Source organism: Dermacentor albipictus, chromosome 10 (genome assembly GCF_038994185.2).
Source record: "Dermacentor albipictus isolate Rhodes 1998 colony chromosome 10, USDA_Dalb.pri_finalv2, whole genome shotgun sequence".
NCBI classification, from domain to species: Eukaryota; Metazoa; Arthropoda; class Arachnida; order Ixodida; family Ixodidae; genus Dermacentor; species Dermacentor albipictus.
Window position 1 is genome coordinate 67110684 of NC_091830.1, and position 16663 is coordinate 67127346.

At 47.7% G+C, this 16663-nt stretch overlaps 1 protein-coding gene across 1 annotated transcript in view; it reads left to right on the top strand.

Annotated features, from left to right (window-relative positions):
- The window catches only part of LOC135898536 (uncharacterized), a 76850-nt gene that overhangs the window by 39234 nt on the left and 20953 nt on the right, over nt 1–16663 (top strand). The window contains exons 8-11 of the mRNA XM_065427541.2: nt 354–510; nt 6261–6382; nt 12810–12918; nt 16164–16322. Coding sequence (XP_065283613.1) covers nt 354–510; nt 6261–6382; nt 12810–12918; nt 16164–16322 — 547 coding nt within the window. The remainder of the gene's footprint in view (nt 1–353; nt 511–6260; nt 6383–12809; nt 12919–16163; nt 16323–16663) is intronic.

A 16663-nucleotide genomic window follows, 5' to 3' on the forward strand; every position in this document is an offset into this window, starting at 1 on the left:
TGTTAACAAGGTCACATGATACGTATAGGAGCAAAGCGTAGTTCATGAGAGTTTTCAGATCAAATTCAAAGGAAACAGAGCTGCAGCCAAAGAAAGCAGAAAGCAAAGGATTAGGCAGTGTGACTGGTTCAGAAAAGGTTTGGGTGCGATGTAGAGTCGGCTAAAATAGTACAAGAAAATGAAGAACAATGGGAGAGCTTTATCCTGTGGTTGAGATAAAAGTAGCGCAAGGGGATAAGAATTGCGCTTGCTGCCGCTGCAAGTCGAAGTCATATTGCAGCTATAAAGTTCTAAATCGATGACAGAGACACACCCACTCAAAAAATCGTTTCAATGTTGTGTACGGGGTGCAGCTACGCTGACGACACCGCAAGTGCCATGAGGGGCTCTTCGTCCCCGATCACCAGTACGCTGTGGAGCTCGAACGTGCGCGACTACGGCATCCTGCTTGCGTACGACAAGACTTCTCACCTGCAAGATGCCAGCAATAAGAGGTTGGCACTGCTCAAAGTAAGTGCACCGGTAAACGAATCTCTTGGCTACGTGGAGTTCGTAGTCCCTCAGGGCTTTAGGAGCCGCCATTATCCACAGTGCCTGAACAAGCAGTCTTTCTGCTAAACGCACCCCCGCACGCACGCAATAACAGATCAGAACGAAGTAGAACACTGATCTAACAAGCTTATGTACATGTACTTGTTAACATTTCGCCCGTGCAGCCGTCAGTTTTCTATGGTCACACACCCATGGCAAATTCCATTACTATATATATATATATATATATATATATATATATATATATATATATATATATATATATATATATATGTGTGTGTGTGTGTGTGTGTGTGTGTGTGTGTGTGTGTGTGTGTGTGTGTGTGTGTGTGTGTTTATATGGGCATCGCATGTGTAAAACGAGATAGCTGTGCTAAGACAATTTGTTACGCATTATTCCGAGCATCCATGCAGGGCCGCCGGTTCTGGGCGGACCTTGTGTCCCGAATCGTCGCATGCGGCAAGTCGGAGTCCGAAGCGTCGGACTACGGATCGCAAGCAACATCGCGTCTTGTTCTTTGCGCTAGACGCAGAGGCTCCGCGACGAGCTGTTGTTGGCTGGTAGAGTTTCAACGACTTGCTGTTTTGTCACTTGCTGCAACATCAGAGCCAGAGAGAATGCAGACAACTGCTGATGCGACTGGTGCTCTTGCTGCTGTGAAAAGACAGCAAAAACAATAGTCATGCTAATTCTTCCCACAAAAATGCTTTACTCTTTGTGAACATAAATGGACTGAACCGATGCGACAGCGAGTCTGGAAAGCGGCTCGTCGCGCAAATAAGTGCGTCTACTCAAAGCACGTTCCTTTCGGAGCTCATCGTTGCCGTGGCACAGATGTAATGTTTCATATACAGTTCCGAGGCTCTTCCAAAGAAGCATGGGGAAAACGTTTTCGTCGACGCCCTTAATGATTTGTTGCACTTTGTCCAACTCTAGCTTTGGCGTGTTGACTCGTTTGCAAAAGTCTATAGCGTCATCTATGTAGCTCGTCAGTGTGTCACCTATTTGCTTGTTCCCGCTCGTGCAAACGTGGTTCGCCTCGTAAATCGCGCGCAGCCCGACGAGCGCAGACATCAATGAAAGTGCTATTGAACACTGGCCGTGTGGGATGTAGGCCTCGTGATGTTGAAACCCCGAGTTTCACCAACATCAGCGAGACAGAAAGGTACATCGCTCAGCTTCGTGGCGTCGTCTCACTAGTTTGCAAACTCATGTTCTCGTACGAAGAGAACCACTCTTCGACGTCACTCGAAGAGCTCCTCGAAGAGTGTCCTAGTGACCGAGTGCCAGAGATGACGACGGGTTGCGGTAATGACGCCTGCTGGACGACGCTGGGCATGGTAGCTCGCAGCGTCTGAATGAGGAGTTCCATGACCGTAGTTGTCAAGGCTACCCAGCACCTCCTCCAAATACAATGTAGTATATTACAACATATGGGTAGCCTCTGGCAAGGGCCTAACAACAGCACAGAATCCAAGCGTGAGCTTTTGCTCTTGAACCACGTGTTCGCGATGCCGCTGGCTCCACCGCTCTTCTTACAGTTCTCGTGTATTTCATACAGTCAGTGCTGGTTACGTTTCAACTGTGTCATCACGTCGTGAGGCAGACTGTGGTTCTATGGAAGCAGGATATTGCGTCTTGTTGAGACACGCTTAGGCTCATTTGGTTAGCTGCTTTGCTGCTGTTCGAAGCGTGTCTGATGTGTTAGCGTAGCAAACAACTGAGGGAGCCGAAGCGAGTGTCTTCGTGATTTCCTGCTTCCACGTGACCCTAATGCTTCACCATGTCATGACTCTGTCGAGACAAACCAATACTCTCCCCTGAAAAACTATTGTACTAAATTATGTAGGGCATTATTACGCTTGTCATTCATATTTCATTAGTATTGACTTCCAGGGCCTTTTTTAATGCAAGAAAGTAACATTCAGGAATATAATGTCTGTACACTTTCATACTCCCTTCTATATGTATAGCCAGGACATTACAGCATGATGCATTTGAAATACATATCCGCGTAACAGCGATCGCTGCATAAAGAAATTACAAGTGAGCCAGGAGTCCTCAGTGTGAGCAGCCGAAGCAGCATGTGATATGAGTTGGCAAAAACAGGACATGCTTTCATCTGTATCGATGCGAATGGCTTTTTTGGAAATGTCAGACCAGTATAGTTTTCGGCTATCTGACTGCCTAGCTATCTAGCTATCCCACCGAAAGACTGGCCGGTCCTGCGCACAGTGCGTTAGTTGTGGGGTGGCTTAAGCGTTGTGGATCCCAATATTGCTGGTGCTTGTGAAGGTCATGCTTTGTCCATGACAGGTCCTCTTGAAAGGTGCTTCTGAGAATCCTCCTTTAAACTGCTATGGTCCTCTCTGATTTTGGAGTGCTCGCCGGCTTCGAATACATTGGAACAGCCGTATGTGGTGTGGCAACAGAATGATTATTCTTGAAACCGTGATTGGTGTAGCGACGACACCCTCATGATGACGTTATGAGGACAGGAGTGGGATGAGGGTGGCCTGTCAACGACTGTATGGCGATGATGGCGTGATGACGACTGTGTGACGAAATTTCAATAACCAATTCGAAAAGACGCCGACCGAGTGACCGCGACAGTATTACGACTTCGGTACGGAGACCAATGCATGACGACGACTCTGTGGTGACGGCGCATTGACAAGTTGGAATTATTGATAATGATTTAACGATGACAGTGTGACAACTGCATGGGGACCACTGGGTGACGACGAGCGCACGACTGCAATAGTGTGACAACGACTGTATGACAGCAACTATACCTTGACGATGGCGTGACAAGGACGTGACGGCTATGTCATGACGAAAACGGCATGACAGGAGGCGCGCTAAGAAACTTGAATGACGACTATATTACGATGATGGCATGAGATGGCGTGGCACCGACTGAATGACGGACATTGCATTGCGACGAATGTTTGACGACGACAGCCCAACGAGGACAGCACCGCGAAAATCAGATAACAAAGCTGCGATGACAGATATGACGTAAAAACGGCGTGACTATCGCATTTCATTGATTACATACCAATTACGGTGAAACGTAGAAACTATGCCGCCGGTGGAACGCTGACCGGTCCACTCAGTTGTTGCCACCCAAGACGCGCGGTGTGCAGCTTCGTCTGGATGTGTTCCCGGAGAGCAGGGCCTTGCTTCGCTATCAATGATTTTTCCTCGGTTAAGGTTTTCGTCGCTCTCTCTTTCGGAAGGGCGCCAAAGGCGCGAAACTGAGCCACGACCAACGAATCGCTGACGGAAACAAATTTAAGGGTACAGCACACGAACACTAACGAATAATACACGAACTTGAACATCATTACTTTCTCCGTGGTTCTTTTTTTTCGTGCCTTTGCTTTCACTTTTTAGGTTTGTACATAGCGCAAAGAGAAAATATGAACAGCCACCGACTAGGCCTTAAGGTTGCCATTTTTTTGTAGCGAACGCTTCAAAGTTTGGGCCGATCTCGAATGAGGGCCACTAGGTACCTCCCGGTTTCGAAATAACTTCTTTGATGCCTATTTGCGTAAGTACCGTTGTGGTCACTGGGCATGCAACAGTGGATATGAATCGCTTCTGAATGAACATTTTCGGGCGCCAACTCTTGGATGGGTGTGTATGTGACACCGGGCATGCGCGGATGCGACAGCGCCACCGCCTGTAGGCCCATCATGTCCAGAAGCGCAAAAGACGGGAATGCAGCTGTAGTGCTCACCTCGGTATTGGCCAGTTACGGCTATTCTTAACTGGATAGTAGGCGTAGATGAGTCCTGCGTACCTGCCGTGGTTGCTCATTGGCTGTGGTGTTGGGCTGCTGAGCACGCGGTCGCGGGATCGAATACCAGCCGCGGCGGCCGCATGTCCATGGGGGCGAAAACACCCGAGTACTTAGGTGCACGTTAAAGAACCCCAGGTGGTCAAAATTTCCGGAGTCCTCCATTACGGCGTGCCTCATAAACAGAAAGTGGTTTTGGCACGTAAAACCCCGTAATTTTTTAGTCCATCGTGGTTTAGTTTTCCCTGTAGCGCACATATTGTCTTGAGTGCCCCTTCTTTGTCTGTGCCTGTTCCGCAAAGCCCCGCCTACGCCTACAACTTGAACCGACTAGCCCTAACGAAACCTTTGTTTAGTACGTTAGTGGTCATCGACGAACACTGCATTCAGGGACAAACACTGTAACAATAAATCTGGTTTCGGTATACCTACAGGAACGCTGCAAAGCGTTCATCATTTTCGGATTTCGCTTATATCGATAGTAAAGCTTACGCAATACTGTTGAGTCAGCCGCAAGAAATATTAGGCATTGGCACGAGTAGTCCATGGTCTTATGGCAAGTTGTTGAGCTGCTGTGCTGAGGCAACTGGCTTTGAAACCAATCACCAGACTAACCTTGGTTACTCGGCATGTTCCACTGGTTATGTGCAGCTTGTTAATGAGCCTCTTCAAAGCTAAGTGAGGTCGCTGGGTATGCGCAGCTCTTGAACGACAAAAGTGAAATTGTGCTCGGGGCGGGATCGAGCACACGTTATATGATTCACACAATCTCGTCTAAATATCTCGTGTGTACCGTTGATTAGGTGCATGGCAAAAAAAATATCAAGTGGCCGAAATTAATCTAAAATCCCCCATTACCGCGTTCCTCCCACACAAATCAGGGTTTGGACGTTCGAAGCACAAGAATGCATTATTTTTTTTTTCTTACAAGCCGACACATTCACCGAGCGCGGACTCTGTGGCGGAGCCGCTAGAAGGCAGAGAGCGTCTCTGAAATGAAGTGCGCTAAGGTATCCTGGCTGCCTACTGCAGTGCCTCATGGTAGCGTTTAGGTCAGGAATCCTCAAGGCGCAGGGATGAGAACGTCCGAGAGAAGGAGCGAAATAAAAAGGGTTAATTTTGCATATTTACACTGGCTTCAGATATAGGAGCCTGCCACACGTAGTACACTTCAAATGTCTGAGCTCCCCGCATGCCTTAGCTCACGTCAGGACACGTCAGAACACACTTTACTGCCCCAAAGTTGTCCGCATTTAAATCAGTCGTCTGCCTTAGGTGCCTTAACTAGGGAATATAATGAATGTGTCTCGGCCAGTTGCAGTCGTAGAACCGCTTACTAAATCCCGCCTATCACTTTACATCGTTCCGCTGCACTCCGTCTCCAATGTAGCTCGATCACCTCTGCATACGAGGCAAGCACGTGGTGAAATCGGGAATCTGAATTCGACGAAGTTTCCACGGAAGACATCGATGTAAGCAGCTTGCATCAATTAATGGGTTCTCTTTGACGTTAAGCTTGTCAAGGAGTTCGCGGCCGTTATGGCTTTCAAGGAGAGCGGTGGGTGTTGTCGCATAGTGTCGCCTCGAAGTGCGTGTCACAGTCGGTGTCGGGCCCCATCGCGGTCTGGGCGGGCGCTGATGAAATGGTTACCTCGTGGGAATAACCTAAGGACTACTCATTGCCGATTTGAGACGTAACACTAAGCGTCTCACACATTACGCATTTCGATGGGGCAACGCTGTTTGTCGCGGAACTGTATTGCACTGCGAATTTTATTTACGTCGACACACAATGAGAGTCGGATTCTAACTGACTTTATGTTCACTTAATCCCAGGGCCACTGGGTTGATTAGGTTCTCTATCGACTATTCAATTCATCTCTTCTTTTCACTATTTCGCAGGCTCTGAGGTCGGAACAGCAGAAGCAGACACCAACCGACCCCACGCCTGATCTCTTTGTAGGAGTTCTCAGTAGAGATCATGGAGCCACAAGAAAAATGACGATATTACGGGACGTGGCAAAGTGAGTGCCTATCACGACGCCTTGTTCTGAGATGGCGAGAGATATACTGGTCGAGTCAGCTTTGTCTATGTCATTTTGGGTGTTTACGTGAAATCGACAAAAGCGGGTGAAGTTCGCATGCCTGAATGAAGTTTACCTGTCGCACTCATGCAAATGCTAGCCGGTCACGCTAAGAAAGCATCGAGTCAGGCGGCGCCAATCCGACCACATAGGATAGGTTGGCCGAGCGGATATATAAAACCAAACAGGTCGGATCGTTCGCACCTGTCAGCGTTTGAGAATACGCGCTTTTTTCACTGGCCACAACGCAGGCTGTCGCAAGAACCTCGGCGTCACGAAAGGTCCCATGTCGACGTCCTAATCGACGCTATTTCGTCGCGTCCAGGTAAACGTAGCCGTTGACACTCGAGACACAACTGCTAAAATTTCTACCACAGAAGCTGGAGTCAGAGCGCCTTTACAGGGAATTCAAAATTATTTTTGCACACAATTCACTCATAATAGGTTCTTTCAAAAAACGTTTGAATTTTTTGTGGAGTGAATTTGGCACTGGTTCGGGGACGTAGTGCTTAACACTTTCGATCCCAAGGCATAGAGTGCGGGGATGAAAAGGTTAGGGCGTTATGGTGTTCAACACATTTCTTGAGAATGCTCGCTGTATATTTACAAAGAAAGAAAGTTTCTGAAAGTTATCTCATTTAGGCCTTGTTTATTTTTCTCAATCCACCGCAACGTTTCTTTGTCTGTCGGTAATCAACTAAACTCCAGTATGCGCTGTAAAAGTTGGACACCAAGAGAAAGTGGTGCGAAAATTTGAACTTGATCTCAGGACATCTTCGAAAATGAATGCGAAGTGGACTAGGACGCAACATACGAAAAAACTGAGGACGCGTTTAGCTCTAAGCCTCTGTGAGCTTTGTCCTCGCCTATTTTCATCTACTCTACTCATTGAGCTGTGTATGAACTTGCATGTAAGTTATGGCGTATTCAAGTGGCCTTACCTTCAACACAAGCTTTATAATATCATGCGCAACATATATGCAGGCGCATTCCACATTCTTGGCACATATCTTCTCATACGCTAGCGGTTTATTAACAACACTAAGACTTTCAACACATTCATTTCCGACAAATTCCTTACCAAATGTGATTGTGCGAATGCTTTTTAAGAGAAATTCATTCTGAATTCCACAAACGTGCTCTTGAGCTGTCGGACACTAGAGCCCATCAATAACGACAACTAGAAAGGCCTCGCTTAGCCCCTTTCGAGCCGCATTCAAGATAATCCTCCTGAGAATTGTGCAACGCAAGTCAGAACTCGGTCAGCGAGAGGCTAGGAGTTTAGTTTCTCTTTTTCTGATGACTTATTACACTTGTAGAGATGGAGAGGAACGCTATAGTGGGCCATCCTCCCCAGCGCTTCCTAATTTGTCAATCTTTCCAGCGCTCTGGCGCGGGGACCGCCGCTTGTGCTGAGAGTCCTTGCCCTGCTCGGATGGTCGGCCCAAACGGTGGTGACTAATAAACATCTTTAGAAGTGAGGGAGGGTGCTTCGGCCTACAACGTCACTCCTGAATCTTCTATCCCGTACCGAACGCCCAACCACGCCTAGATGTGCATCCCCAAAAATACCTTATAGCGACGTCATGGCTAGGCTCCGATTGAAGCCCGCCCTATCAGCAGCCGCCCCGTACTTCGCGTCATGCGACATGGATGGGACCTGCCCCACAGAAACGGGGGCATACTCCCGACAACCGGCCCACATGCTTTGCATGCAGCTACGCCAGTCACGTCGCACGTTTCTGTAACCGCGTGCAGCCGCCTAGCACTTCGCCACCCATGACCAGCATGCCCAACCGTCCATATTTCGAAACCCCGTAGGCCATGTCAACAAAATTGAGCCCGACGCCAACTACCTGCCGTTCGCTGTCTCCTTGCCGTTGCTCTCTGTCGCCGATGCGACCTCACCCTGTAATTCGGGACGAAGGAAACTAATTGTTGCAGTCGAAGAGGCCAGGGCTCCGACACCTTCAAAATGTGAAAGTCCTAAATGGAATCCCTCAAAAGTAATCGAACTGTGTGTTTACGCTGTTCGCGCATCTGCATTCGTTGACACAGGAGCCGCCGTATGTGTTATGGATGCTAAGCTTTGCCGCTTCCTCTGAAAATTCGCATGCTCCTTTCCGTTTTGTTACTCCGTACAGCCAATGCTCGGCATATTCAGCCCTTTGTGGCTTGCACTCGTATTGTCATCGGCGACGTTGTGTAGGCCATATAATTTATCATCCTTTCCTCGTGCTTTGATAACGTTATCATCAAATGGAATTTTATCTCACGCCACAATGCCGTTATCCATTGCGCATGGGCCGAAATGGAACTCTCGCATCTGTTAGATTTGCAACTCACCGGCATTTCTTCGCTTTCGTGGAAACTACTTGTCCTAGCCGGCTCCCACGTTCCTCGTACGCGTCAACGGTCGCTCCCATGTACTGCCGCGAGCTGATGTTGCACTGCTGTCTTAATCTGACCACGTTCTCGCTCGGAAATGTCGGCGGCTACCTTTCGCTACAGTTTACTTCCTCCAGGGTCCCAGCACGATTTTCGTTTGCAACCCAATCCTTAACCATGTGATGCTGCTTCGAGTGGAATGTGTTGGCAATGTACAAGCGATCGAAGACGTGCAAGTTATGGGCATGCCCGATGGCAATTACTGTATTAGTTCTATTGCGTTCATTCCTGTTTCTACCTGCGACCTATCGCCCAATGGTGTGCTTGTTTCTTCTGTTGCCGATTACCTTACACCGGCTACAAAGGTGCTGTGCCTATTAGAGGAACTTCCTTCTTTTGATGTGGGGCAACTTCCCTTGGACCAGACGTCAACTTCTAAACATCGCATCGACGTTGGCTCGAAACCGCCATTACGGTACCGTCCGTATCGTGCATCTCCTGCAGAATGTCGTGTAATCAACGAACAAGCCGACGACATGCTTCGCCGTGCGCTGATACAGCTTTCCAGTAGTCCATGGACATCCCCTGTCGTCCGTGGTTTGAAGAAAGCTGCTTCTGTGCGGTTGTTTGTGGACTAAAGGCGCCTTAATGAGGTTGCTCTAAAGGACCGCTACCATCTCCCGCGCATAGACAACGCGATTGACAGTCTACAAGGCACCGATTGCTTTTCATCTTTAGATTGGCGCTCGGCGTATCGGCAAGTACCCATAGCACACGCCGGCTAGTCGAAGACAGCTTTTATCACATACGACGGCTTGTACGAATTAGAGGCAATGCTTTTTGGACTTTATATTGCGACTGCAACTTTAGAGCCCATGATGGATGCTGTTTTCCGCGGCTTGAAGTGGCACATGTGCTTATGCTATCCTGACGACGCTGTATTTCTTGCTCCTAATTTCAGCACGCACTTTCAGCGGCTCCGGTGGGTTGTGACGTTTTACCAAGCGCTGGCCTACAATTGAAGCTAAATAAGGGGTGATTTTCCGCTCGTCAGCTAACAATTCTACGTTACGTTGTACCCAAAGATTGAATCTTCCCCGATCTAGCCAAACTTCTTCTTGCCGTCGCTGAATTCCCTAAGGTCTCTGCTCTTTCTTCAGGCGTTTCATTCTCGATTTCGCTCATCATAGGCCCTCCACGAGGCTACTTTGAAGCAAGGGGTCGTCTGAGTGAGACAAGGCCTTCACAATGCTTGGTTGTTTACTTACATTTCCGCCAATGCTCTGCCCCGTTACGACCCGACAGGCCCATCAGAGGCGCACACAAATGCCAGCGGTGTTGGCCTCGGTGCTGTTCTTGCCCTGCGCAAACAAGGGTTTCCTGAATATTCCGTGTCTTATACAAGTCGTACTCTTACGAAAGCTGATACCAATTACGTTGGGACAAAAAAAGGACGTTTGGCCATCATCTGTGCTCTTAGAAAGTTAAAGCCTCATTTGAGTGGCTGTCCAGTTGTGGTAGTCATGGACCAACATGCAATAGGCTAGCTGTCGTCCTTCAAAGATCACTCAGGCCATACTACTCGATGGGCACTTCGCCCGCAGGACTACGATATCTGTGTTTCGTACCGCAGCAGGCGGCAGCGTTCTGATGGCGATTGCCTCTTGCGCTCTCCCTTACCTGACGACAATCCCTGCTGCTCATTATCCCAGTTGCGGTTTCTTTGTTTCTTCACGCCTTCGGCAGCGGTACTACTGGCGCGCGGTGCACATCTCCAGAAGTTTGTTTGCTCTGGCCCCGATTGTCAGCGCCCGAAATCTTCACCCCTCGCTCGCCAACCTTTTGCAATTTTTATCTTGCCTTACTCGGCCGTTTGGACGCCTCAGCATCGATTTGTATGAGCCCCTTCCCCTGACATCAGCTGGAAGCCGCGGGGCCATCGTGGCAGCCGACCACCTCACGCGACACGCCGACACTTGCGCCCTCCCGGTAGCTACAGCGTGTGATGTTGCCTTCTTCCTGCTTCGGCGAGTCATCCTGCGTCACGGATCACCTCAGGAACTGCTCAGTCATCGCGAACGTGCCTTCCTGTCCGAAGTAGTTGATGCCATTTCCAAAGAGTGCCACCTCGTTCATCGGACAACTGCGGCGTACCATCCTCAAACCAATGGCCTTACACAACGCTTCAACCGTAGGTTTGGGGACATGCTTCCCATGTACGCCACCTCCTACCACGGAAATTGGTACGTCATTCTGCCCTTCGTAACATGCGCACACAACACCACACACAAAGCCGTGGCTCAAAGCACCACCGGCTTTTCAACTTTTTTGTTACTGTACGGTTGGCACCCGTCGCACACCATTGACACATTTCTACCCTACCAGCCAGATACATCTGAATGTGCGCCAATTTCTGCGACGGCAACACAGGCTGACGAGAGCCGCAATCTCGCTCGGGCCTTTACCTCCAATGACCAAGAGCGCCAGAAGACCACTCGCGGTGACACCATTTCTGTGCCCACCTTCCTTTCAGGAGCGCTTCTGTGGCTCTTGATGCCTTCCGCTGCATCTGGTCTCTCTTCACAACTACTGTCCAAGTATGAAGGACCCTACCATATGCCCGATCGCGAACGCCCCGTCAACTACGTGACTGAACCAGCTGAACCGGACATGCGCCGTCGTGGCCGAGACATTCTCAGCTTCGAGTGCCTCAAGCCGTACTGAGGAGCTGTTAGGTCGCCAGACGGCTCCCTCTTCGTTCCCGGCGCTAATTGTAGCAAAGAGGAATGCTATAGTGGCCTGTCCTCTCCAGCGCTTTCTATTCGGTCAGTCTCTCCAGCCCATTTGTTCGGGGAAAGCCGCTCCTGCTGAGAATCTGTGCCCGGCTCTGACGGTTGGTCTATACGCTGGTGACTAACACTTTTAAACCCTAAAAAACTATCCTTCGCCTAAGCTACTGAAACTTCGCAAATGATCTGTTTCCCCGCGTATGCTAAGCCATAATTTCATAACGCCAGTCATTACATACTTTCCTAAGCTTCGCATGCAAAGTATTTCGAGCCACAGCTTCAAACTGCCGTGTACACTAACATTGTGTTTATGAAACCCTCTGTGGCCTATCTAGCGCATTTATTACGATGTAACAGCTTCCAATTTAACAATGAAAGTGTATTAGTCAGCTGTTCAACTCGCCTTGCACGGCGAACACACCGACTTCATCTCCACCTTACGAATGGCGCAAGATCCCAAATTTATCGGGTGAGAAAACAATTAGTAACCGGCTGTCATATGTGACTAGCTGACGCTGACGGTATCACAAGAGAATTCAGGCGGTTGAGCTAGAGAAGTGTAGGCCATCATAGTGAAGCTCCCGGAAACGTCAATTATGGTCGTAGCAAAGCAGCTTAACGCACCAGAATCTACAGCCTAGCGTTTTGTGCATTGTTTTTTAGTGGCCACTTCTTGGTAATAGGTAATAGTTATTTGCTCCAAAACGCCTGCGCTAATGGCAAAAAGGCGTCAAATCAGAAATAATTATTTTACTTTTGTTTCGTCTATGCATTTATAGTGAATGCGTAAACGTAATACCAGATAGTGAATTATCGCGATTTTGGTGACGTAGTGTGATAGATAATCGAAAAGGCAGTGGCGGTAAAGTCTTTTTGGCAATCGTGGAGTTTTGATTGCGGAACTGGAATAGAAAAGTTTGGAAAAGCTTAACATTATCCCACCGCATGTGCGTATTTTTGGATTTTAACCTCGATAGTGTACGAAATGTGAAACTTTTGTGGAAGAAACAGCCTCGAGCGCTTTTACTAGTGGCCTTTGCATGCAGAATTGCTATTGCAATAAAATATTGCGTAGCTAGCAAGCTTCTTTGCTCTTTAGAGACGGCAATGATTGTAGCTTTTGTGCCCTATGAGCAATCCGGGCACAAGCTACTGAAAGGTAATAGAGCAATTTACCTTTATTGTTCCAGCCATTACCAGATAACCATCCTCATATTCATCACGCACTTTTTTATGGACGACGAAAAAGGACCCCAACCACCTACTGCACTGTCAGGCACTGGAAAACCCGTTAAATTGGTGAGTTCGGAAGCACATTCTGCGCGAAGCGTTCTCTACTATGCGTAAGTTTACCGCGCTGAAGCTCACGGGACGGCGCCGTTCGCGCAGTGTAGCAATAGATAGTTTTTGTATAGCGTACGCTATTCCATTGCGAACGCTAAAAAATAGCGGGTCGTCACTGCGCATGCGCTAAACGCTAAACGAAATAGCGGGTATAGTGGGCGTACGCAACGCAAACGAGTTAGCGTTAGCGTTTTTGCGGGGTTTGCGGAGCTTGCGGGAAACATGGCGGCGGTCCCGGCTGTCCGCTTCGAATTGAATTTGGCGTTGCTTTTGCAAGATGCACTTCGTTCGTAGCAAATGACTGTGTAAACGGCTTTCGCTTAGTCTCAGGCCGGTTCGACGACAGAGTATTATGGATAACTTCGTCGTGTTTTCGGGATCGCTTCTCGTTTCGAACGAGTCGAAGCCTAACGAAAGAAACGTTCGAGATGTCAGCGCCACCTATCACTACAGGCGCGAAATAGCCGCAATGATGGCATATGGCCTCTGAGATCCGAAGATATCACCGGCCAACTAAAATTGTAGAAAACGTGCGCTGCTTAGTGTACGCTATATAATAGCGTATAGCGTACGCTATAGTTACGTACGCTAAACTAAAACTGTCTAATGTTACACTTACAACGCGAAACGACTTCTGATAGCGCAAGTTCAAAAGTGCATTACAGAAAAAATCTTCAGTGCAGATGCAAAGTTCTGTTCGCTCGGATGGTTTGATTGATCATGAAATGTGTTTTCAAAATCTCTTGTGTGCAAAATTCTCAACTTTCGTAACGAGTTTTAGCTATGCCATTAGTCTTTCGTTTGCGTGTGTTTCCTAATAATAGTCAGCGGAGAGTCAGTGCTTGTCCCGTGTACATTGCTTGCCTTTCGTTCATCTGTGAGTGCTGCGAAAACTTCATTTTAGAGATCGTGTCACAGTGCAAGGGTCAAAGAATTGCCTCTCAACGCATCAGGACATTAATTTTTCCGGATGTTGAGAATATCGGATCGTTCGCCTTTATAGTATGTATTATTCTGTGTTTACACTTTCTTTTTGTGCCCAAGAGAACGCGATTATATAGTGTGGCAGGAAGCAAACGCCCCATGTGGTTTATCGGCTCCTGATGTAACATCTGACACGCCCGTTCGTGCGTACAGGTGAAGGTCGTGTCCACGGAGTGGCGCTATGTAATGTTTATGGTCTAATGTTGCAGAATGAAGTTCGTCGATAGAGGCGTCTCAGCGGCACAGTCAAGTGATTTTGGAAAATCAATCCAAGTACACGTGCCTCTTGGCTATGCGCAGAGTGGCAGTGAAGATAGTATAGTGTCGGGAAAAACTTATTCTCCTTTATTTTCCGCCCCAGCACCTGAAGAAGTATAGCAAATTCCAGCCCAGAAAAGTAACCGCACTTCTACTTAAACGAAAACAATAGATTCGCCTTCTGCAGAAGAATTCTCGAAGCTAAAGCAACCGTTCCGTCAAAGAATAGGTAGCGCCCTGTATTTTCGTTATAACTTTTGCGTTTCCAAACATTTATCGTTTATATATATTTAAAGAAGATTTCACGGTTGCAGCGGCAGATCCGCCTCATTTTTATTTATGCACATAAGCAAGTTAAATGTATAACAGGCTGTACATTTCTTCAGGCAGGGCAGCGCATAGATACGCGGCTTGTTTAGTTCATTACAGACCCATGATGGGAACAAGCATTTTTACTGAGAAGCGGTGCACAACTTTAAATGCAATGGCATTTCCTTGCCCCCCACCCATTCACTTTTCTACTCGCGACGAGGTGTGCCAGCGCAGTTTACTTAGTTGCACCTTCGGCATTGTAGTTCTCATGCATACATACGCTATTTTTCAATATTAATGTCCGCCGTCAACTGCACACAAATGAATGGGGCATTTTAAGTCAGTCAATATACAAGACAGTTTGTTCAGAAGATATATAGGTATACATGATATATTTATAAATTGACAAATATGATTACAACATGCATGAAGTTATAAAGCTTTCGGGCGTTTTGTACGAGGCGTACACAGAAATGTGCGGCATGTTTCTCAGTTTAACTCATCGATTTTTTTCCTGTTCTAGTTACCCTAATATATGCAGTTTGAAGATTTGTATTATCTTTCTACGGTTGTGATTTAACGAATATCTTAACATGGTACATGAATTTCGGTCTTTGTGCAATTTTGATAATCTTTGTGAAACAACTGACACCCCTAAAAAACTGCGTGGTGAGGTAAAACAAATTTAGACATAGTTTAACCACACAAAAGCTACTTTGACTTTATCTTTATTTATCTCTATTTACATAAGAGCGGCATGCCGTATATATATATACATACATATATATGTATATATATATATATATATATATATATATATATATATATATATATATATATATATATATGACATTGCAGAAAGGCTGCTTAATCATTTCCAACGCTCCAGAATGTTATATGATTGGGATAGCACTTATATGGGCACTCTAGGCTCATTTCTGCCGTCCCCGTCGCCATTAGGTTCTGTATAGAGTCCAAGGGCAACAACATCGTCACCGCACGCCCTAAGCTGTATGTGCGAGTGAAACCATTCGAGTGTGAGCCGACGATGGCGGCTGAAGCTCGCGCGCGGAAGCAGGGTAAGCGAAGAGGAAGAGCACCGTTATCCGTCGCGCGCGACGCACCGGGAACGGGGGGGGGGGGGGGGGGGAGGCAGGCGTTTTACTCCGGCGACTGCGGGGCATGGCATGGCCGTGAGGGCCTTGTCTTGAAAGCGAACTGCCATGGAGACAGACTCTAGGTGCGCCGACACATCACGGCTGCGCTGGCGCTGTGTTCTCGCCACTCAGTTTAACTTGAAGTGATAGGGCGGCACGAAGATCACTTCGCTCGGTGCTGCTGCCTCGTTTCCTCACGCTAGCATTTTGACAGCGTGTTTGCGCGGTCATCGAGTGTTATGTGTTCATGTTTGCCTGTGCACGCATGGCACTTTGTAAGTAAGCATGCTAGTATTGATTGTTTAAAAGTTCATACCGCCGAGAAAACTACTATCCTTACCTGGTGCAGCTGCCTACAAATTTGCTATCGCATTCAGTGCTTTGCCAATCGGGCGAAATTGCGTTTTTTTTCTCATGCCGTGTTCAGCTTACCAGTATATTGGAGAGGCAGGCGAAACCATACGGTGTGTATTTTCCCTCTGGTTGCAGTCGGGAATTAGCGCCGACCTTTCATCGGCCGGCATCAAAAAGGACGTCACCCTACTAACGTCCTTTACGCTGGCCGTCAACAAGTACCGCATGCAAAACGGCTGGTCCGGAGGCAACACAGGGGATGTGGTATCTTTCGCTCCGATCCGGTATTATGACGTAAGCTCACCCGCCTCGCTCCTCCGTCAGTGCAGGCTTTATATCTAGCCAGTTCCGTGCTTACGTGTTTGTATACCTTGGACCCACTATTGTGGATCATTGTATTCTCCGCACCACTTTTTCTACTGAAATATTCCGCGTCCGGTAAAGTAGTTTAGTTGTTTCTCGTAAGCTTCTCGTATATTACTCACGCAGTATCTGCCGATTGCATATATCGTGAGTTTAATTCCTGTTATCTTTCTGCAGGAAATAATATGGAATTAGTTTACTACGTACGCAACGTTTCAGTTGACTACAGAATGCGCGAAGACTGCACAGAAACACAAAGCAGGAGTTGCACA